At 45.0% G+C, this 23730-nt stretch overlaps 1 protein-coding gene across 2 annotated transcripts; it reads right to left on the bottom strand.

Annotated features, from left to right (window-relative positions):
* Positions 1 to 1691: 1691 nt before the first annotated feature.
* Positions 1692 to 13134, bottom strand: rps19 (ribosomal protein S19). Of its 2 annotated transcripts, none has more exons than XM_060921234.1 (6): positions 13110 to 13134; positions 12344 to 12420; positions 8532 to 8632; positions 2912 to 3095; positions 2713 to 2767; positions 1692 to 1746 (listed from the first exon to the last, which is right to left on the bottom strand). In XM_060921234.1, exons 2-6 carry the CDS (start codon positions 12418 to 12420, stop codon positions 1720 to 1722), a joined length of 444 nt encoding a protein of 147 aa, XP_060777217.1. In that variant the 5' UTR covers positions 13110 to 13134; the 3' UTR covers positions 1692 to 1719. The 2 variants fall into 2 exon arrangements, with proteins under 2 accessions (XP_060777217.1, XP_060777218.1); XM_060921235.1 differs by having other exon boundaries at positions 2683 to 2767.
* Positions 13135 to 23730: the final 10596 nt, after the last annotated feature.

Consider the following 23730-nt stretch of genomic DNA (forward strand, 5'->3'; position numbering starts at 1 on the left):
TAGTGGCTCAGCCAAATTTTATTAGATAGCGGCTCAAATTGGCTTACAAAATTATTGGCTGGCAGCGGCTCAAATTCTAAATGGCGGTTTTAGCGGCGGCTTCGGGGTCTATGAGTCCACTATCGGGAGAACACTGAACAACAATGGTGTGCATGGCAGGGCTGCAAGGAGAACACCACTGCTCTCCAAAAAGAACATTGCTGCTTGCCTGGAGTTTGCTAAAAATCATATGCACAAGCCAGAAGGCTACTGGAAAAATGTTTTGTGGACGGATGAGACCAAAATAGAACATTTTGGTTTCAATGAGAAGTGCTATGTTTGGAGAAAGGAAAACACTGCATTCCAGCATAAGAACCTTATCCCATCTGTGAAACATGGTGGTGGTAGTATCATGGTTTGGGCCCGTTTTGCTGCATCTGGGCCAGGACGGCTTGCCATCATTGATGGAACAATGAATTCTGAATTATACCAGTGAATTCTAAAGGAAAATATCAGGACATCTGTCCATGAACTGTATCTCAAGAGAAGGTGGGTCATGCAGCAAGACAACGACCCTAAGCACACAAGCTGTTCTACCAAAGAATGGTTAAAGAATAAAATTAATGTTTTGGAATGGCCAAGTCAAAGTCCTGACTTTAATCCAATCGAAATGTTGTGGAAGGACCTGAAGCAAGCAGTTCATGTGAGGAAACCCACCAACATCCCAGAGTTGAAGCCGTTCTGTACGGAGGAATGGGCTAAAATTCCTCCAAGCCAGTGTGCAGGACTGATCAGCAGTTACCGGAAACATTTAGTTGCAGTTATTGCTGCACAAGGGGGTCACACCAGATACTGAAAGCAAAGGTTCACATACTTTTGCCACTCACAGATGTGCAATCTGGGATCATTTTCCTCAAATAAATTACCAAGTATAATATTTTTGTCGTTTGTTTAACTGGGTTCTCTTTACTTTTAGGACTTGTGTGAAAATCTAATGTTTTAGGTCATATTTATGCAGAAATTTAGAAAATTCTACAGGGTTCACAAACTTTCAAGCACCACTGTAAATCGCACTATGCGTATTACCATCATATAACAAGGCCTTTTCCCAAGCTTCGAGAAATCTGTCCAAAAATTGTGAGAGGAGTTGATGTCAGAAGGCAAGCGCAACTTCATTAAATTGTGAAAGTAAAAGGTTGTTAATCAAGGCCTGTAACTCTGGTAAAACGCGACCAAACTGAACAAAATGTGTATTACCAAAATATAAGAGCCTTCTGCAGAGTTTGGTGAAATTCCTCCACAAATTGTGAGAGGAGTTGATTTCCGTAGGAACACGCACTCAAATTGTCAAAGTATAATTTTGTTAATCAAGAGCTGCAACTCTGGTAAAATGTGACTGAATTTAACGGAATCACAAAATGCATATTCCTGACATATAACAGAATCCTGGCAAGTTTTGTGAAATTCCTCCAAAAATTGAGAGGAGCTGATTTCAGAAGGCAAGTCCCCTTCCCAGGACGGACAGACATCACTACGACATAATCCCCCTTCGGGCCTTTCAGCCAGTGGGGGATAAAAATCAAGACTTTTTTTTTTTTTACCAACAATAATTAAAAAAAAAAAAAAACTAAAAACCTCCCAATCCCTTGCACAGTCCTTTAACAATGTTTCAGATTTGGAAAAATCCTATTCACAGATCACGCAAGACAGAGTTTAAATTCTCAAAGTTTATTTTACATTTCAAGATTTCTTGCCTGCAGCTGCAACCTGAGAGACGGAGAGAGAGAAGTCATTTAAGTGTGTGCCACAGAACATCCAGGACAAAGACATTTATAAAAGCACAAAAATGCTTATGCAGCAAGAATGCACGACAGCCGCTGGGGCACTATGCTAATAGCTGGCCTCCGCACTGTTTGCCACCACTCTCAGGTAAACACGGTGCAGCATTTTCACGCAAATCACCCATCTGATTAAAACGGTAGCCTCAAGAAATGGTTCAAATGCATTCCAACATACCAAGTTGCCCACCGGTCACCCTGTTGTCAGTCAGGGGGTTGAGCAGATGCACATATAGATCAGAATTCTCTTCTCCCACCACAGGAGATCAGAGTGAATGTGACTCTAAAGCTAAAAGTGCATCACTGTGCGATGCAGCCCAGAAATCAGGTTAGCTTATCTGAATTCAGCTCATTATGGAGATCAGGCGGAACAAAACGCCGCCATACGGCTGCTCAGCCTGCATGAAATTCAATCGACTTGTTTACTTCCTGCAGCCGGGGACTGTCATAGCATAGTGACGGGCAGTGATGGGCCAAAAAGCAGCTTGAGCTTTTGGAGTGGGGAATTGGGCGCTGTTCCTAGTGTTCCTTTTAGCCTTGCCATTCGACAGTTATTGCAACACCAGGAAGGTTTCCTGCTGAAACTTTCAGTGATGCCCGAGCACACCCGGCTGAAGGTTTTTAAAGTGATGGATGACTGCAGGATTTAGGTTATCATTCCTCATGTGCATCTGGACCGACTTCACCGAGATGAATACTGATGTGCCAATTCAATTTCTGTAGCCTGAGGAAACCTGGTGAGAGTCTCATTACTGGGTTTAACGGTCCGTGGGTTCTGAAACTTGGACCCTCTGGTTATCGCACGTGAGATTCTGTAATTATGGCTTAAAAAACTACAAGCTTGGCTAGTTTTGATCATGCTAACCCAAAATAATATTCAGTGTCTCTTCGTCACCTGGCCGGCAATTCTGTCCAAGTCCCTGGTGCCCTGTGGGGTCAGTCTGCGCCCACTGTGTGAACAGAAGAAGAGAGTTTGCTGGGTGAAAAGGACAACCTGGTCAAATCTCACTCAAGATATCAGCATTTAACCCGTACAAACATGATTTGCTTCAAATAAATAAGAATACATCTTCTTGCACGGATACCCTACTTACCCGTTGGGGTCCTTCTCTACCATCTTAAGAGCCTCCAGGGCCTGAAGCACTTTGCGAGCCACGTTCTTGGAGCCCACGCTGAAGTGAGAGGGGCACACGCCGTTCCTCTTACGGCCTCCGTAGATCTTGATCATGGAGCCTACGCCGACACCACCACGCAGGTAAAGGTGACGTGCTGTGGAGGCTGAGATGAGAAACGGGGACGCTTTAGCACCAGGACAGCACAAACCATTTGATTGGGTACACCATGTTGACATTCAATTCCAGCTTTGAGGAACTGACAAAAGTTTAAATTAAATTTTCCACAACCACTCGCCATTAAAGACTTAAAATGCCAACAATTACAGATTCCACCAAGTGTCTCCAAAGTTTGCATCTTTCAGGTTTTCCAGTACAGTATCAAGACTAATGTAGTTGAGTATAAGGAAGCTTTTTGCTTCCAGCAGAACGCTGTCCAAATTGCACTCACCTCAAAAGGCAATGTCTGGCCAAGTAATACTTTTTGTACGAATGATGCACTATGTAGCATAAATGGGTCTCGAGGAGAAAATTACATTTACAACTCAAATTGGAACTGCATTCTTCACTTCGGACATACAGTTCTGCCTTTAATATCTCCAAACGCTTCCCTGAGGCATAAAGCAAACAAGCGATCCACTAAGGAAAATTATTATACATACAGGACACTTTTTCGATGGAATAAAAACATGCTCTATTCCCTTCCAACAGGTTTCATTCATTTGGTTCGATAGCATGCGATATTGTTAGCATATCGCTTACCCTGTGTGTTCCGCCACTCTACCCAATGGAGAACGAACACGCAATACGGTTTACAATACTGCATGCTGTCAACACAACGCACCATGCCACGTTGGAGCAGACGTGAATATCCAACGAGAAAGTTTTCTGCTGTGCATGCGCAGAACCATTTCTTTGTTTGCCAGAAAAGACAAAGACTGGGCTAATCCAGTGTTAGGATTAGCGATGCTATAATTAAGCACTAAACAAATAAACTGAAAGCTGAAACTAAAGATGCGTAAAACACCCGAAAAGCTACCAAAACAGATATTCTTCCTGCATATTTACAAGCAGTGGTGAACTGTTTCTCTAAGAGCTGGGACTTGAGCTCAGCCAAACCTTCGCCACACACACCCAAAGCAACAGGGCAAAGGATTTTGCAAGGGATTAGCGGCAGGCTGCCAGGTTGCTCTGTTGTGTGTAGTTGTCGATGTTGATTTGAAAAGTAACTCAGTAAATTACATTGGGAAATGAACACTTAAGTAGGAATGAAAAATACTGAAGGGAGCATGCATGGAAAAAAGAGTCTGGAGGCAGAAATCTGAGTTTCTCGGTCATGAGCCTGCGCTACTTTCTCAACAGCACTGGCTTGACCACTTTAACAACATTCACGAACACTAACGAATGCAACACCAGCTGGAAGGTCACTTCACTGCTGCGCTGACTCACAAATAGGTTTGTGTTGGCCTTCGAGAATACTGACCTGAAGAGTGTGTGCATGAATAATAATGGCTTTTTTCCATGGTATATCATATATTCCAGGGGTTTTCAAAGTGTGGGAGAGTCAGCCCCCCCCTCAGAGAGCAAATAAACAACAGCGCCCCCCCCACAATTTTTCTTGTTGCTATCCTTAATGTTCCATTCGTATTTAAAAAGAAAAAAAAAATGGTTCTTGTACACATTTTTCTTTTACACATTTTTAAAATCTGTGCTTTTTTAAAACCTTTTTTTTTTTTTTTACACATTTTAAACATCTTGTTTTACACATTTTAAACATCTCATAGCATCGTTAGCTAGCACCTATCGGCAGACAACACACTGTGGCAACGGAGCATCTTCAGATCCAGTCCATGAAAATCCAAACTTTAAATAATCGTGGTCATACTTCCTTCTTTTTTTGCTTGGCCCAGACTCTGTCTCCTCACTCACTGTAGCTTTAGGTACTAAAAATCGATCCATTTTTGTCTCTGGCAAAGGCTAGCTCAAGTTCACGAAATGTCCACAATTGTAATTTATTCTGGTTTATTTTTCCTCACGTTGCGCCCCCCGAAGAACTCTGGCACCCCCTAGGGGAGGCACGCCCACACTTTGAAAAGCCCTGATATATTCCATTCAGCAAGCATGATATTGAACTCATCTTCAACTAGTCAATCCTCAATGCCAGGCATTGCCCGAATGCCTCATTTGCCCAGTCAGAAATATTTTAGTGAGTCAGGCCCGTTTGGGCACACCTATGTTCGGCTTCTTTCAGCACAAGATGATTTTTGAGCGAGTACATTACAAAAAAAAACCAAAAACCAAGACATATAACCAGCATCCTCGCCTCCCCTGCGATCGCCATTTTGTTTTTTTCTTCCCGATTTGTAACGGCGATTCTGACTGGTTCACTTCAGGCATGCGTGCGCATTTGTGCTCATCACTACAAGTGGTCGCTGGTGCCCTCTACGTCTTCCCAGGTTGACTTCAGGACATCCACACACTTTTTTTATTATAAATTTATTTAAAAAAAAAAAAAAAAAAGTTATATATAGAGACAGAGAGAGAGGCAGGCAAAATGAATGATAGTACTGCAGCATAGACTCGTGTTTTATAATTCATCTTTGCAATATTGCTAGTCATTGTTACAAGCAAAAGTTCGTTTTGCGTCCTAAACACACTATAAAAAGATGCATTATGTACTAGTACTGTATGCAAGTCTTACACAATATTGATTTGTTTTATGTTTCCAGGGCTTGTGTTGCTCTTCTGTTGCAGAAATGTTTTTAAAAATTATTATATTAAAATAAATAAATTTACTTCTGTCTAAATAACTCAATTCAACCACTAGAAAACAGTCTCGCCTTGAACCGTGTACTTGAAAACTTGCCGAAATACTGCAAAATTTTAGGGCAAAAGGAAATTCAAGGGGGGAAAAATTGAGGCCATTCAGGTGTCAAAAGTTAACGTTGAGGCCTGACTAGTTCAATATGTTAGCTGAATGGAATGTATCTGATATACCACTCAACATCAGCCAATATTATTTAAATAGTCAACTGTATCTTCCAAATGGCTACCTCTTCAGTGTACAACTTTTTTTTTCATAAACAAGCATCAGAAATAAATTTAACAACTTGACTCACTCTGGGATGCAGATTCTCTTCCCTGTTACAGCAACATCAGTGCCAACTTCACACTCCAAACATATCTTTCACACAAACTACATTTGCAGCGATAGAGCAATTATGTAAAAATCACACGTCTGGCCATATTTTTACTTGAAACCCATTTACAAAACACACAGGCATTATGACTTTGAATCAGTGGCAAACATTCTGCATTTTCAACTAAAGGTTAATGTTTTGGCACACGCTGCCATCTAACTTTCTTCTCTTTTTCTTATCCAGGAATGAAGTAAGGCTGGTTCCTCCCTGAAGGCAAGCCATCTCCTGACCCACCACCACAGACACCTCAACTTCAACGAGATGCCTGGTTTAATATTTTCTATTTGGTACATTTTGCTACTTGTTACCACATCAGCTCCAAGAAACAGTCCATTCTCACAGGGAGCATCATGCAACTCAACACTGAGCCACATTACAGTTACTGCTCATTTTTGTTGGACTGTCATACTGCCCAGTGGAAAAAGCACTAAATGTCAAACAGCATAGCAGTTCAGACTTCCTCCAGAGGTTTTCATATTTACATCTATTCTCTTCTGTGCCACTAGCGCTCATCTCAAAAGTAGTACTGCAGAACATCTCGTACGTTTCCAGACTGCAAAACCTACTTGAAAGAGACACCAAGCAAGTTTAGAAGAGAAAAAAAATTAAATAAAATCACTTTGTGAATTCTCAAAGATTGATTTGGACCAAATTACACCATTATTCAATCAGAACGTAACCAGTCTGTTTATAAACACACTTGATTCTTCCATCTGCTGCTTTTTATCTGATTCCCAGAGTCAGTGGATTCCCAAACCGTGGGTCTAATTCAGTTCTGGTGTGAACAGTATTAGTATGCAGAGGATACCACATGCATGAATCTTTAGAGCCTGAACATTGAGAAACGATCACCTGTAAGGCTGACACCAACAAGTAAAAATATGCAGTCAGTAAATAAGTATTCGTTCCTAAAATGTCTTTTCCACTCGAGCAATACACTAAGAACTTTAATTACATACGGAAGCAAAGTCCAGCTGGACTCAAGCTGTGCTGCATGTCCAGAAAAGGCAATTATCAGTATTCAAACACTTCAAGCGGCTCAATTTGGGCTTTTCAACTGTTAAGGCTGCAAAAATTTATTCCTGTTTTAACACTGACAAACACCGGCGGCACAGTGGTGTAGTGGGTAGCACGGTTGCCTCACAGCAAGAAGGTTCCGGGTTCTAACCCAGCGGCCGGCGAGGGCCTTTCTGTGCATGTTCTCCCCGTGTCTGCGTGGGTTTCCTCCGGGTGCTCCGGTTTCCCCCACAATCCAAAGACATGCAATTAGGTTGACGTGGGGCTAGGGCTGGGCGATATGAGAAAAAATTATATCACGATATATTTTTTCAAAATTTTCGATAACGATATATATCACAATATAAATCAAATCACCATTTTGTATTTTCTTTAATTTTCTGCTCAAAATATGAACATTACAAATTAGTAGTTCCTTCCTAATTAACAAAAATAGCTTAACAAGCCTTCAAGTTTCACAGAACCAAAACAAACTGGATGCACATTCTTTTGTTCTTTTTATTCAAATGAATAAACTGAAACTGAAAAATAAAAACTATATACCATTGTTAATCATTTGTGCAAATTCTAGCAGCTTTCAAATAAACAGACATATTGACGTGTAAACCTTATGCTGCAAGGAGAAAAAAAGTGCAATCCTGTACGTCAGTGTGTTTAAGGTTTTGTGTAACACTTTGTTGTATGTCCGATTTTAAATATCCAAAATACCTCCACACAACCGAAGATCTCTGGCCCTTCTTTTCAACGATGTCCTCCAGGGCAGTGCTCTGACTTTCCTGTTCAGAACTCGGGTCAGTCGGCTTCTCGCTCATTTTTATAATCGCTTTGTTGGAGAAATGCCGCGCTCCTGCAAACTTCACCACAGCCATGCTGTGCGTTGCTGCTACACGTGTGTGTTTGTGTGTGCACGCAACCTAACTTGACATGGCTCTCTTCCAACTGATTGGTTACGTGCGGTACTGTTTAGTTATGATTGGCTATTCACGTGTCTGTCAAAACTTCGGATGAAGTAATTTTATTGAAGGCGTAGGCTTATCGTAGGCATATCGTACGTGTCTAATTTCTAATCGTAGAGATTTTATATCGTGAATAACATCGTAATCGTAAAATCGCCCAGCCCTATGTGGGGCAGCCTTGGGCTGAGGTGCCCTTGAGCAAGGTACCGAACCCCTGAATGTTCCCCAGGCACTCTGGTGTGGCTGCCCACTGCTCTGGGTGTGCGCACTGCTTCAGATGGGTTAAATGCAGAGGATGAATTTCACTGTGCTTGAAGTGTGCATGTGACGAATAAAGGTTTCTTCTTCTAAAACACTCAGATTCCAGCTTCCTCTCTAAAGAAAACATTTGAGTGAACTGCACTTTATAGAAGGGGAATAAAGACTCACCAGCTCTGATGTAGAACCAGTTGTCGTCGCAAGGGGCCAGCTCCTTGTGCTTTGCCAGCTTAACAATGTCCACCCAGTCTGGCACCTTCAGCTTTCCTGACCTGGTACAGAACAGATACTTTACTGTAAGCACAGACTGTATTTGCTGGAGACACCCAACATGTTCAGAACAGATGCATTTGTCTCAATTATTGTACTTTGAAAGTGAAAGTTTAAAGAGAAATGCCTACAAATCAGCTTCTATAAATTAAGCACAATACAAAGCCTAAAACCACCAAAAGGTTTATCCTATAAACAAAACTCTTGTTCTGCATTTCAAAATTATTTACCACAGACTATAGAAATGAAGGCTTCCTCAAAGTCCCCCATCTACAAAATGATGGAATTGACCGACATGCCAATTCTCGCAAAACATACGCTAGTGCTTTTTGGAGTCGGTGTAACATGGTACTCTTTTGGCAGAGCTGGACAGTATTACATTTACACGAGTCCTGGGGTCGTTTCTTGTATTATACCAGGGCTTTCCACGAAGGCTCATACTAGCCAGCCATGACAAACTGGGGGGTAGTAAACAAAATCAACTCCTGTTCACAGGATTAAATGCATTTTCCACAGACCATTTATTTATTCACTCTACTCAAATACAAAGTAAAATGGCAGCAAATCATCTTTCTTTTCTTGCGTATTGCATCATGAGGCGTTCCTAGCTGGTAAATCTCTTATTTTCGGTGCATGACACATTCATGCAGCTGAGCATGCTATGAATTAACAACGACAACGGTCTGCAGCGGTGGCTACACAAACACTCAGCGAACATTTCTCCATTTGTGTATGAAAATACACTCCAACCACTCAGTTTGGTTTCATTTACAACCAGCGGTGTCTTTTGATGCCAGCACATAATTGAACGAGAGAAGACTGGTTTACAGGAGACAAAATAAGCGTCATCTCTGCTTCTGTTCCCTCTGATGTCGCCTCCGACAGCCCCGACACACTCCTGCCTCCGCTGAGTGCGCGCGCACACACCACATGTCGGGGCCGCAGAGGAGTTACTCTCCCTTAATCAACGAAGTCGGCGGGGAATTTGCGGTTATCATCGGTACAAACAGCACGAATCAAAGCTTAAATCAGTGCGGTTCAGTTTGACAATTGTCAGTCCGTTAGATAAACATTTATTATTAAAATCGAAAATTAACATTTAGAGCCTGTGGGCTACAAAAATAATAGTCACTAAAGTAGCCGGCTGGACTTAATTGTGTAGTCGGCTGTATGGCCGGCGCTTGTGGAAAGCCCTGATTATACAGACAAGTGTTTTACTGTGAAATACGCCACTCGTATTTTTTACACGCTCTCCATCCGGGACACTGAGAACCAAGACCGTGACAAATCTCTCACTCGCGAAGAAATCGATGAATTGTTTTGATAAATTTGGGTACATTTTGTTTGGGAATGTGACGATAGAATAAAAAGATCACACGTTGGCTTGAAAATATAAAGTTTATCTTCGTGTTGAAAAACTCGCATTTTTCATACAAAATACATCCGAGTGTACACCAAGTGACATACTTCCCGATATTTCATGCCGATGATGTCACTCCCAGTGTTTTCCTGATGACTTGATGCACCTTGTCAAACTGGCTCAAAACTAAAATTCTTTTGATTAATAGAGATGAAAGTGGAGCAAAGAAAAAAAATCCTCAACTTTTGAAAGTCAAACTAAAAGGGGAGGGGGGGATGATCCTTTTGATCATCACAGCTTTTGTTTGGTCCTTCTGAAAAGGTTAAATGAAAGGTTTTATGGCAGATATTTACGCCATGAATTCCAGCCGTTCAATAAAAACGAGAAGGCAGCAAAAACAACATTGGAATCTTCTGAGCGATCTGCTCAGTTTGCCATTACAAAAGTCCCATGTGGGAACAACAAATCAGCTCCTTCAGGGGAGAGTTGAGCCCTTTCGAGGGATTAGAGTCTTTATACTACACTTGTGGAACAAAATGTGCTCGTTGGTACTAAATAATGCTTCTAAGACAATCCATCAACTAGTGCTTTCTTACTATTTTGAAAATATAGTCCACAGCACTGTATTTTGAACAAAAAAAAAAAAAAAACACAGCAAACAAAACACTACAAGCCCTGATGCTGCTCGCAAGCGATGAGGCTAGTACAACTGATAACATGTACATGCTATATTTACTGGCTGGATATGGTATCAGAAAATTTTATTTATAAGTAGTCACCACATGTACCCATTGTTATTTTGTGCCACCCCCTTTTTTTTTTTAAACATACTTCCTGGTGGTGTAGAGCTTTGGGCTGAAGTGCCCTTGAACAAAGTACTTAACCCCTGACTGCTGCCCACTGCTCTGGGTGCGCGTGCATGTGTTCACTGCTTCAGATGGGTTAAATGCAGAGGATGAATTTCACTGTGCTTGAAGTGTGCATGTGACAAAGGTTTCTTCTGATAGGACAAAATGAAAAATGGATGCTCAACCATAACATTGATCTATGAGCTCAAACTATGTCAGATGATGATGCTGGGAGTTGGATCACTCTGCAGACTGCCCCGACTTTTGTCAATAGAGATCTTGCATGTGACGTCACAGCCGATCCAGATTGTGACAGACGCCATTTTGTCGGTCAAACGCCATATTTCCGCCTTCTACTTCTGGTTCTACTTCTACCTTTTCTTCTGGAAAACCCTACTATATACAATTCTACTACAACGGCTGCGGCTACAAGCTCTCCCTACCTGTGCACGTTTATGTTTTCGTGTGTATTTTTGCATGTTGTTCGTCTGTATCGGACTTCAATATCCACTACAACCGTATGGACTTACTGGACATTGGTTTCCAGCAGAAAATGACGGTTTGCAGAGATTTCCATCGCATGCACAACATTCCGGACGAGATAGCGAGACCAGCGGGGTCTCCGTGGATTGTTAACGGAAGCAAAGCGAAGGAGGCGGCGTCGGGAGCGGAAGCAAAAGCGAGGCTGCAGGCAGAGCCGGCCTGTTGACTAAGCTCAGAAAACAGCCACTCAAATCTCCACTGCTAAGCCTCCATCTCTCCAACGCCAGATCCATGGTAAACAAGACGGACGATTTGGAATTACAGCTGGAATTACCTTATTCTCTTCTATAATCGGCTGGTCAGTGCATCTAGTATCGGTACTAGCAATACTTAAGTGACTTACCCGTCAAATGAGGATTATTATTTTCTTGTTTACAAGATGCCACATCTGAGTCGCTGACAAATCCTGAATTTCTGAAAAGATAACTGTCCAGAGATTTATAAGCACGCCCACTGAACAGCGAGGGAAAGTTGATGAGGTAATTATACACGTCTGGGTATTCCACCTCTGGCAGTTCAACATCCACTGACACGGTGGTGAAAACTACGTCCGGTAAGCCATAAGGGTCACTAATCTGTAGATCGTTTATTTTAGACATATATCTAGTTATCTGTTCATTAGAAAAATGAGCCGTGTAGTCCGTCGGTTGAAATTGATCCATTCTGTACACGAGTGCAGCAGTATTCAGCTGTGTTTTTTACCGACAAGATGGCGGCTGTTAACTTTCCGGTCACGTGACTGCAAGATCTCTATAGATACGAGTCTAAACTTGTGAAAACTCTGATTTTGCTTGGGAGAGTTTCCACAACACCACAAGTCAAATGAAGTTTCTGACTGGGTTTTTCCAAGTTCAAACTCTCCTTAAAAAGAAAGAAAAAAGACCTCTGTCCACTTGTGAAGATGGCGCAAAACCGCCAGATACCATGAAGCTGGACCTTGTGTGGAAGGATGTAGGACTTACTTCTTCAGGAAGGCAGCCAGCGCCCGGACGAACTCCTGCTGGTTGACGTCTTTTACTGTTACACCACCGCCTGGCATCTGGAAGGAAAAAGAGCAGAGAAGTTTTCATTATTGTGAAGTTGAATGAAGTGATGGAGGATCTAACACCGGTCAGTTTAACTAATGAGCTTACTACTGTCTTAGTAACTTCACACACAACCAGCTGAAGTAACATGAACACCACCTCAGGTTCTCCTACATCCAAAAATAAATAAATAAATAAATAAATAAAAACATAACCCCTCCCCCACACCAGCTCGTTATTTTGTCCCAAATTTACCTCATCACCTTTTCATGCAGCTCAGCTAGCTAGTTTAGCACGCTATCCTCCTCACCTCACATGTGAGTGCTAAAAACATCAATAAAGCCAGCAGTGTCTTATTTTCAAATTAACAGAGTCCAAAAACGTAATTTAACAACCAAAACGAAATTAATAACACAAAAACCGTCTATTATAGTCACAATATTTACCACAAAACACTTGGACTAGCGCGCGCATGCCGATAGGCCGATGCTAACTGCTAACGCACGGGCGCAGCCATTAAACACCGGACACGCTGATTATTTTATATTATTTCAAAACTAAGCCATTTTAGCACAACTTCTGACTCAGCGAGGTGTTAAGAAATTAAACAATGAAGCGTTGAAGTAGTTTGGTGCTTATTTCTAACACATGATATAATGAAAATCTGTATTTTAATCAGGGAAAGGAGCAGACACTAGTTTACCTTGCTTGCGGACAGCAAAAGGAAGAGGATATCGCGGGGTTTCCTATTGGTGTTAACAGGGGCAAATCACGTTCGCTATCGCGAGATCAGACGTACGTGATGCGCGTCAGACCGCAAATTTGTTCACATCTGCGCAGACAGGAACGAGAGGAGCATTTTTAAAAATGTATTTATTTATTTTAAACGCAAACTAAGGGTGCTCAACACCCAAAATGCACATTTACTTTATAGGTCAAATCTTACGATTCAATTATGACAACCCCGATTCCAAAAAAGTTGGGACAAAGTACAAATTGTAAATAAAAACGGAATGCAATAATTTACAAAATAATCTCAAAAACTGATATTGTGTTCACAATAGAACATCGTCGAAAGTGAGACATTTTGAAATTTCATGCCAAATATTGGCTCATTTGAAATTTCATGACAGCAACACATCTCAAAAAAGTTGGGACAGGGGCAATAAGAGGCTGGAAAAGTTAAAGGTACAAAAAGGAACCGCTGGAGGACCAAATTGCAACTCATTAGGTCAATTGGCAATAGGTCATTAACATGACTGGGTATAAAAAGAGCATCTTGGAGTGGCAGCGGCTCTCAGAAGTAAAGATGGGAAGAGGATCACCAATCCCCCTAATTCTGCGCTGACAAATAGTGGAGCAATATCAGAAAGGAGTTTGACAGTGTAAAATTGCAAAGAGTTTGAACATATCATCAAAAGATTCAGAGAATCTGGAAGAATCTCTGTGCGTAAGGGTCAAGGCCGGAAAACCATACTGGGTGCCCGTGATCTTCGGGCCCTTAGACGGCACTGCATCACATACAGGCATGCTTCTGTATTGGAAATCACAAAATGAGCTCAGGAATATTTCCAGAGAATGTTATCTGTGAACACAATTCACCGTGCCATCCGCCGTTGCCAGCTAAAACTCTATAGTTCAAAGAAGAAGCCATATCTAAACATGATCCAGAAGCGCAGACGTCTTCTCAGGGCCAAGGCTCATTTAAAATGGACTGTGGCAAAGTGGAAAACTGTTCTGTGGTCAGACGAATCAAAATTTGAAGTTCTTTATGGAAATCAGGGACGACGTGTCATTCGGACTAAAGAGGAGAAGGACGACCCAAGTTGTTATCAGCGCTCAGTTCAGAAGCCTGCATCTCTGATGGTATGGGGTTGCATTAGTGCATGTTGCATGGGCAGCTTACACATCTGGAAAGACACCATCAATGCTGAAAGGTATATCCAGGTTCTAGAGCAACATATGCTCCCATCCAGACGATGTCTCTTTCAGGGAAGACCTTGCATTTTCCAACATGACAATGCCAAACCACATATTGCATCAATTACAGCATCATGGCTGCGTAGAAGAAGGGTCCGGGTACTGAACTGGCCAGTCTGCAGTTCAGATCTTTCACCCATAGAAAACATTTGGCGTATCATAAAATGGAAGATACGACAAAAAAGACCTAAGACAGTTGAGCAACTAGAATCCTACATTAGACAAGAATGGGTTAACATTCCTATCCCTAAACTTGAGCAACTTGTCTCCTCAGTCCCCAGACGTTTACAGACTGTTGTAAAGAGAAAAGGGGATGTCTCACAGTGGTAAACATGGCCTTGTCCCAACTTTTTTGAGATGTGTTGTTGTCATGAAATTTAAAATCACCTAATTTTTCTCTTTAAATGATATACAGTGGGGCAAAAAAGTATTTAGTCAGTCACCAATTGTGCAAGTTCTCCCACTTAAAAAGATGAGAGAGGCCTGTAATTTTTATCATAGGTATACCTCAACTATGAGAGACAAAATGAGAAAAAAAATCCAGAAAATCACATTGTCTGATTTTTAATTTTTTTTTGCAAATTATGGTGGAAAATAAGTATTTGGTCAATAACACAAGTTCATCTCAATACTTTGTTATATACCCTTTGTTGGCAATGACAGAGGTCAAACATTTTCTGTAAGTCTTCACAAGGTTTTCACACACTGTTGCTGGTATTTTAGCCCATTCCTCCATGCAGATCTCCTCTAGAGCAGTGATGTTTTGGGGCTGTTGCTGGGCAACACGGACTTTCAACTCCCTCCAAAGATTTTCTATGGGGTTGAGATCTGGAGACTGGCTAGGCCACTCCAGGACCTTGAAATGCTTCTTACGAAGCCACTCCTTTGTGTCTCCGTGTCTCCAACTAGTCGCAGGCTGTCACAGCCCGGCTTTCCTTCGGCAGGCAGGGAAGTACAGGAAGCCTCACGGAAACTGACTTGAGAAGGGTTCGCGACGGCTTTGTGACACCAGCAATGCATTTGCGGCTATTTTGAGAGAAATTTTGTCACGCAAACTTTTTGAACATGTCCAAAATTTCAGCGACGAAGGAGTGACACTTTGTGACTCATGCAAGGAAATTGAGAAGCCCCGCAAATGTTTCAAGACACTTTTGAAACTCTCTCGCGAATGACGTTCGCAATTTGTCGCAAGCTGTCGCAGCCCAGTGAGATACTGGCTTCAAGTGCAAGAGTATAAAGTGACCTGTGGAATTAGGAATATTCAAGTTATAAACAGAAGTTCAGAGTTTGGGTTTGGAGTTCAGCAGTCTGGTGACCTGGGGGAAAAAAGCTGTTACAAAACCTGGTGGTCCTGCACCTAATGCTGCGGAACCTCTTTCCAGAGCCCAAAGGTTTGTGTTCATATAATACAAAGAATGTTACATGGTTGTGCGAAGATATGAAGTTTATCTTCTTGTGTTGAAAATATTTTCACTCGGTCGCTTTGCTCACTCATGAAATATACATTCACCACTCAAAGATAAACTTCATATCTTCATGCAACCATGTAATATCCTCTATTTATTATGTAGACATGAGTGTTTTACTGGGAAATACGCCACTCATATTTTTCATACAAGCTATATCCGGGATGCTGAGGGACATATTTTCCAATATTTTAACCTGTGAGGAAATCGATGAATTGTTTTAATAAATTTGGGTACTTTTTGTTTGTGAATGTGTCTATATAATTGTAGTGCTTACGGAGTGTGGGTGGAGCACAGAGGACAGCAGGACAACGCTTTAGATACAGAGAAGGCTTTTATTTCTCAACTTTTCAGTTAAATCGCCAGTTTCTAGTATGCGGCGTAACACACACACGCACACACACTCTGTGTTCTGGTCCCGGGTTGCGCCCCCTCTGCTCTCCCTCTGCCTCCTTAAATAGGGAGCGGTTACTGGGAAAACACACAAAACACAGGTTAATTACCATCAGGTGTAGTGATTCTGCCACTCACCTTCCCTGGCTCCGCCCTCCTGTCACAGACCGGCACTTGACCACGCCCCCGCTGCCACATACCCCCACCGCCCGACTCAGGCCGGGCGCCCGTCTGGCCCGCAGCCGACTCCCCCCCCCCCGACGGGAGAGGAAGTCCGCCACGACCATCTGCGCCCCCGGCCTGTGGACCACCTTGAAGTTGAAGGGTTGGAGTGCCAGATACCAACGAGTGATCCGCACGTTGGCATCCTTCATGCGGTGGAGCCACTGGAGGGGCGCATGGTTCGAACAGAGGGTGAAAGAGCGCCCCAGCAGGTAGTAACGGAGGGCGAGGACCGCCCACTTGATCACCAGGCATTCCTTCTCAATCGTGCTGTAGCGCCCCTCACGCACCAACAGCTTCCGACTGATGTACAGGACGGGACGATCCTCCCCCTCCACCTGCTGGGACAAAACGGCCCCCAGCCCTCTGTCCGACGCATCCGTCTGCAACATAAAAGGGAGAGAAAAGTCAGGGGAGTGTAAAAGTGGCCCCCCACACAGTGCAGCCTTTATCTCAGAGAAAGCCCGCTGGCACTGCTCCGTCCACTGGACCGGATCTGGCGCCCCCTTTTTAGTGAGGTCAGTCAGCAGGCTGGTGACGTCCGAATAATTAGGTATAAACCTACGATAGTAGCCAGCCAGCCCCAGGAACTGTCTCACCCCCTTTTTGGTCTTGGGCCTCGGGCAGGCCGCAATCGCTGCTGTCTTATTAATTTGGGGACGCACCTGCCCGTTGCCCAAGTGGAAGCCCAGATACCGTACTTCCACCTGCCCAATCGCACACTTCTTCGGGTTGGCAGTGAGCCCCGCCCGCCTCAGCGACCTAAGGACGGCCCTCAGGTGTTGCAGGTGCCGCTGCCAGTCATTACTATAAATGATAATATCGTCGAGATAAGCGGCCGCATAGGTGGCGTGGGGCCGGAGGACCCTGTCCATCAGCCGCTGAAACGTAGCGGGCGCCCCAAACAGCCCAAACGGAAGTGTGATGAACTGGTGTAAGCCGAACGGTGTGGAAAAGGCCATTTTCTCCCGGGATAATGGAGTCAAGGGGATCTGCCAATATCCCTTCGTCAAATCCAGTGTCGAGTAAAAGTGAGCCGTGCCTAGTCGATCGAGCAGCTCATCAATACGAGGCATTGGGTACCCGTCGAATTTAGACACCGCATTGACTTTTCTATAGTCCACACAGAACCGGACCAACCCGTCGGCCTTGGGAACCAAGACCACCGGGCTGCTCCAGTCACTGTGGGACTCCTCGACGATGCCCATTTCGAGCATGGCCTGAAGTTCTTCCCAAACCACCTTTTTTTTGTGTTCAGGTAGCCTATAAGGGCAGCTACGCACTACCACCCCCGGGGGTGTCTCTATGTGGTGTTCTATGAGGTTAGTGCGACCGGGCAGGGGCGAGAACACATCCGAAGACTCGGCCTGCAACTGGGCGACCTCCGTGAGTTGGGTCGGGGAGAGGTGGTCTCCACAGGGGACCGGAGAGGTACGTGATGCCAATGTCCCTTTTTGAACCTCCGGCCCCAGCTCCGCCTTCTCTGGAACTACCGACACCAACGCCACGGGGACCTCCTCGTTCCAGAGTTTAAGTAGATTGAGGTGGTAGATCTGTAGTGCCCCCTCCTTGTCTGTTCGCCTTACCTCATAGTCGACATCCCCGACTCGCCGTGTGACCTCAAAGGGTCCTTGCCACTTGGCGATTAATTTGGAGCTTGACGTGGGCAACAGGACGAGTACCTTATCTCCCGGAGTGAACTCTCTAAGGCGCGTGCCCTTGTTGTACAGGCGGGCTTGCCGTTCCTGGGCCTGCCGCAAATTCTCCTGAGTTAGGTGGGTGAGCGTGTGGAGTTTTGCGCGCAGGTCCATAACGTACTGAATTTCGTTTTTACTCTGTGAAGGTCCCTCCTCCCAATTTTCCCGCAGTACATCTAAGATGCCACGCGGCTTACGTCCATATAATAATTCGAACGGGGAGAACCCCGTGGAGGCTTGGGGGACCTCTCGCACTGCAAATAACAAGGGTTTGAGCCACTTATCCCAGTTACGTGCGTCCTCACTTACGAATTTTTTTATTATATTTTTGAGGGTGCGATTGAACCATTCAACTAAACCGTCCGTTTGTGGGTGATAAACGCTGGTGCGGATCGGCTTAATACCTAGTAGCCCATACAGTTCGCTCAGTGTTCGTGACATAAACGAGGTGCCTTGGTCAGTCAGAATCTCTTTCAGGATTCCAACCCGGGAGATGACGTGGAAGAGGGCCTCTGCAATACTGCGTGCTAAGATATTGCGAAGAGGCACCGCTTCCGGGTATCGCGTTGCATAGTCCACCAGAACCAATATAAAGCGGTACCCTCGTGTTGACCAATCTAATGGCCCGATGAGATCCATCCCAATTCTTTTGAACGGGGTCTCGATTAATGGTAGGGGGCGCAAGGGTGCTTTTGGAATGGCCGCTGGATTTACTAACTGTCATTTGCGGCACACCGTACACCACTTACGGACGTCGCCGCGAATCCCCGGCCAATAAAATCGGGCCATTATCCGGGCTAGTGTCTTATCCTGCCCTAGGTGTCCAGCCATGGGATTAAAGTGAGCCGCCTGGAATACCAATTCCCAGCGGCTCTTTGGAATTAATAACTGTGTGACTCGCTCTTTTGTCTGAGTGTCCTGCGTCACTCGGTATAATCTATCCTTCAAAATGGAAAAATAGGGGAAGGGCGGGGTGGCGTTCGGCTGGAGCGTTTGACCATCGATTACTCTCACTTGGTCAAACGCGTGTCGCAGAGTCTCGTCTCGCGATTGTTCTAGTGGGAAATCCGCGAGGGATTCCCCAACAGAAAGAGGAGGAGCCGGCGACTCCTCGCTCTGTCGCGGAGATGACGTAGACGGCTCTGCGATCACAGCTCCAGCCAAAGCGACACTGGGACCTCCCCCTGTCAAACGGCAGGACCCACTCTTTACTAGGCATGTCATCAAACCCTGAAATCCCGGCCAATCAGTCCCCAAAATTAAAGAGTGGGTAAGGCGAGTATTAACTGCCGCCTTCACTATAGAATTTTCTCCTCTGAAATATATGTGGACCGACACCAAAGGGTATCTGTGAACATCCCCGTGCACACACAACACCTTCACCCCCTGTGCTCCACCCAATGCCTCGTCTTGCACCAGGCTTTGGCGGATCGAGGTCTGATTGCAACCCGAATCCACCAATGCCTGATATGTAGCCCCTTGTACACTCACCGGTATGCGATACGCTCCGGCCCGATCGAGGGCAGCTTCTGGCGCGTCGGGGATCCGCACCACCGCGCCCACCTCCATTGCTGTGCACTGTTGCTGCAGGTGGCCCGGTTCCCCGCAGCGCCAGCAAACCGGCCCGGGCCTTCCCTCTGCAGCTGTGCTCTGGGACTCACTCACCTGAGGGGGGGGAGAGACAGACACAGAAGGGAGAAACGGGAGGGCACCACGGGTGCGGCGGGCCGGCTGGGGTGGAGCCGGCCCCCGCCTCCGTGGTGGGGGAATGGGGCGAGGACGGGACACAGAAGGGGCGGAGGAAGAGAGAGAGAAGAGGAGAGAAGAGACGACGTCATCGGCCATCCTGCCACCGGAACAGCCGCCAAATGATCCTCCGCCAGTCCTACGGCCTGATCCAGCGACGCCGGGCGGTGGCACTGGACCCACTCTGTGGTTCCGGCTGGTATGCAGGCGATGAATTGCTCCAGCACCACCTGATCGATGATTCCCTCGGCGTTGCGATCGTCGGCCCTCAGCCACCGCCAGCAGGCGTCCCGGAGCTGCTGGCCGAACGCGAACGGCCGGCCGACTTCCTCCATCCGCAGCGCGCGGAAGCGCTGGCGCTGTTGTTCGGGCGTGCGCCCCACACGCTGGAGGACGGCCCGGCGAAGGTCCGCGTAGGCCAGCCGGCGGTCGGCGGGGAGCTGTAGTGCGGCCAGCTGCGCCTCTCCCGTCAGGAGGGGGAGGAGGCGTGCCGCGCGCTGCTCCATCGGCCACCCCGAGGCTTTGGCGACCTGCTAGAACAAGGTGATAAACGCCTCGGGGTCATCCTGCGGGCCCATCTTGGTCATGGTGAGGGGAGACGGGCCTGCAGCCGGGGCGCTGGTGGACCCCGCCGATGCGAGGAGATGCCGGAACGCCTCACGATCTTCCTGCTGGGCCAGCACCAGGGCTTCGAAGCGTCGCTCCTGCTCCTTTCGGAGCGTGACGAGTGCCTGGTGCTGGCTCTGCTGAGCCGTGGTGAGGGCGTGGACCAAGTCCGCGAACGGGGAGGATTCCATGGGGCTGCAAGGTTGGTGCTCCACCTTTCCCGGGTTTCGGCACCACTGTAGCGCTTACGGAGTGTGGGTGGAGCACAGAGGACGGCAGGACAACGCTTTAGATACAGAGAAGGCTTTTATTTCTCAACTTTTCAGTTAAATCGCCAGTTTCTAGTATGCGGCGTAACACAAACACACACACACACACACACTCTGTGTTCTGGTCCCGGGTTGCGCCCCCTCTGCTCTCCCTCTGCCTCCTTAAATAGGGAGCGGTTACTGGGAAAACACACAAAACACAGGTTAATTACCGTCAGGTGTAGCGATTCTGCCACTCACCTTCCCTGGCTCCGCCCTCCTGTCACAGACCGGCGCTTGACCACGCCCCTGCTGCCACAATAATAAAAAGAGCATCACACATTGGCTTGAAGATATGACCTTTATCTTCTCGTGTTGAAAAACTTGCATTTTTCATATAAAATACATTGTGGACCTGAGCAACCGATCTCTTCATTCTGATGACATCACTCTCAATGTTTTCCCATCTGCCACATATTTGATTTGGCGTAGGTATTTACACCAGATGCCCTTCCTGATGCAACCCTCCCCAGTCTTTCCGGGCTTGGGACCAGCACTAATGGCCCTTTTCCACTACCCTTTTTCAGCTCACTTCAGCTCGCTTCAGCTCACTTCAGCCCAACACAGCTCGCGTTTTGACTACCTCAAAACAGCACGACTCAGCTCGCTTCAGCCCTGCTTAGCACCCAAAACTCGCACGGTTTTGGAGTGGGGCTGAAGCGAGCCAAACCGAGCTGAGTGAGGCTGGGGGCGTGAGCAGACACTCCCCTGTGCACTGATTGGCGAGGAGGAGTGTCCTCACATGCCCACACACGCCCCGCAAGCACGCTGGGATCTGTAAACACCGTAAACCCGGAAGAAGAAGAATTACGAGAATTTCTGAAGCCTTATGCGCCTCGCCTCATCTATATGCTCTTGCCAGTATCTGTTGGCGTTGTCAGTGACAACAAGCCACAGAACCAAGACCAGCAACACTAACGACACCATGTCCTCCATGTTTATTGTTTACTATCCGGGTCGTGAGACTACCGCTTAAAAGCTCACTGATGTCACTGTTTGCGCCGCTTAACGACATCACGTGACGTCCACCCACTTTCGCTAACTCCACCCAATGTGTCCACCCACTTCCAGCCAGCATGGTTCAGCGCGGTTGTAGTCGAAATGCAACTCCAACAGCCCCGCTCAGCTCGACTCAGCACGGCTCAGCCCGACTCAGCCGTGTTTGTAGTGGAAAAGCGGCATATGTATGTATTGGCTTGTGCAACCCCAGTGGCTGGGTATTTTACATAATCTGCATATCTTTGGACTGTGGGGGAAACAGAAGCACCAGGAGGAAACCGATGCAGACACGGGGAGTGTATGAGCCATTTTTTCCTTTTGTATTACTTTCGTGTTTTGTTGTAATTTGCCTCCATGCCACTAGAGGGATTCTCATGTATGGTAAACAGGGAAGCATTTAAATACCCATGGTGAAACATGGTTGGCAGGGGCTGATGGGAAGCAAACAGTTTTCGACTGTGCCTACCTGTGCTTGTCTGCTGTTAACGGGGATAAATGGGACTATGGTTTGGTGAGCAGTTTATGTATTTTTTTTGTTTACTTTTGTTTATTATGATTTATTTGCCGTTGTGGTAACTTGCCATGGAAAATAAACCCGCGTTATCATTTGACTCGATATCTTCGTTTTTCCATCATTTAAGTACATAGGCGCACGTCAGAACTTAATCATCTATCAGCCACCAGTAGTACGTGACTATTATACAGGGTTTAGTCAGTACAGGGAGAAAAAAGCAAACTCCACACAGAAAGGCCCCTGTTGGCTGTGAGGTTTGAACCTGGAACCTTCTTGCTGTGAGGCAAGAGTGCTGATCACTGCATGACTGTGCTGCCATGTAATAGCCTCCATTTATTCCTGAACTTTACACAGACAGGTATATTAAGTCCAAGTTGACATTGTTTATTAACCTACTTTGTTTGAGTTATTGAGATTTGGATTAAACCCAGTGATCGGTGAAATAGGTTCATAACTTTAAGAAGGCAATCATAAATATAATAACTTTGGTAATAGTGGGCTGTCATGACTACTGCTGAAAGAAATACGTCCATACATACAAACCTCACTGGTTATGCTTCATGGACCCCACTTTGATGACCAATGATTTATGCAAACTGTGGACATTAATAGAGGGGAGGCTACAATTATCGACACCTTCACAATCTTTTGGCTGTTGCAAAAGTAGAAAAGACTTTCAATACGTAAACTGTGCATGAATAATTACTCAAACTTCCACTGGAAAAAAAAAGACTTGATTCCCGATGACTTAGCGTATCAGAGCACATGACACCGTTCCACAATTATCAACACCTTTGTCCACAGTTATCGACACCATTCCACAATTATCGACATCCAGATGATTATTTATTAAAAAAATAATCGGTATGTGGTATTAACAAAACATAGTTTTTATTTAGACTTTGTTTTATATCAAGTTATATTTAGTCCAAAATATCTTTTATATAAATATGTCGGCGTTTACGGAAATGAGGAAGTAATTCTAATGTTTGTAAACAAATGAACTGATAATGTTTAACCTGTGTCAGAAAATCTTTGTTCCACTTTCTACCCACTTTTGAAGTATTTTCATAGATCACATTATGTTAATCATTCTTTGTTGCTTGTATTCATTTCTAGTTTTGCAGTTTACCAATAAATGTCAACAGGAAATCGACATTGTAATCACATGAAAATCCAGGTCAAAGGTCGCATGTCATTCCTCGAACCAAAATATAAAATGTCTACTGATATTCTAATATGTGGTAGATATTTACAACAAACTGCAAAATATACATATACTAGTATTTTCTGAATGGAATACAAAAATGTGAATATTTCAAGCATGTCATTTTTTGTATATGCTAGGAATTTAATTCTGGTCTAATTCTATTTATTGCAATAGGGTTCCAAA

Source organism: Neoarius graeffei, chromosome 5 (assembly GCF_027579695.1).
Source record: "Neoarius graeffei isolate fNeoGra1 chromosome 5, fNeoGra1.pri, whole genome shotgun sequence".
NCBI lineage: Eukaryota > Metazoa > Chordata > Actinopteri > Siluriformes > Ariidae > Neoarius > Neoarius graeffei.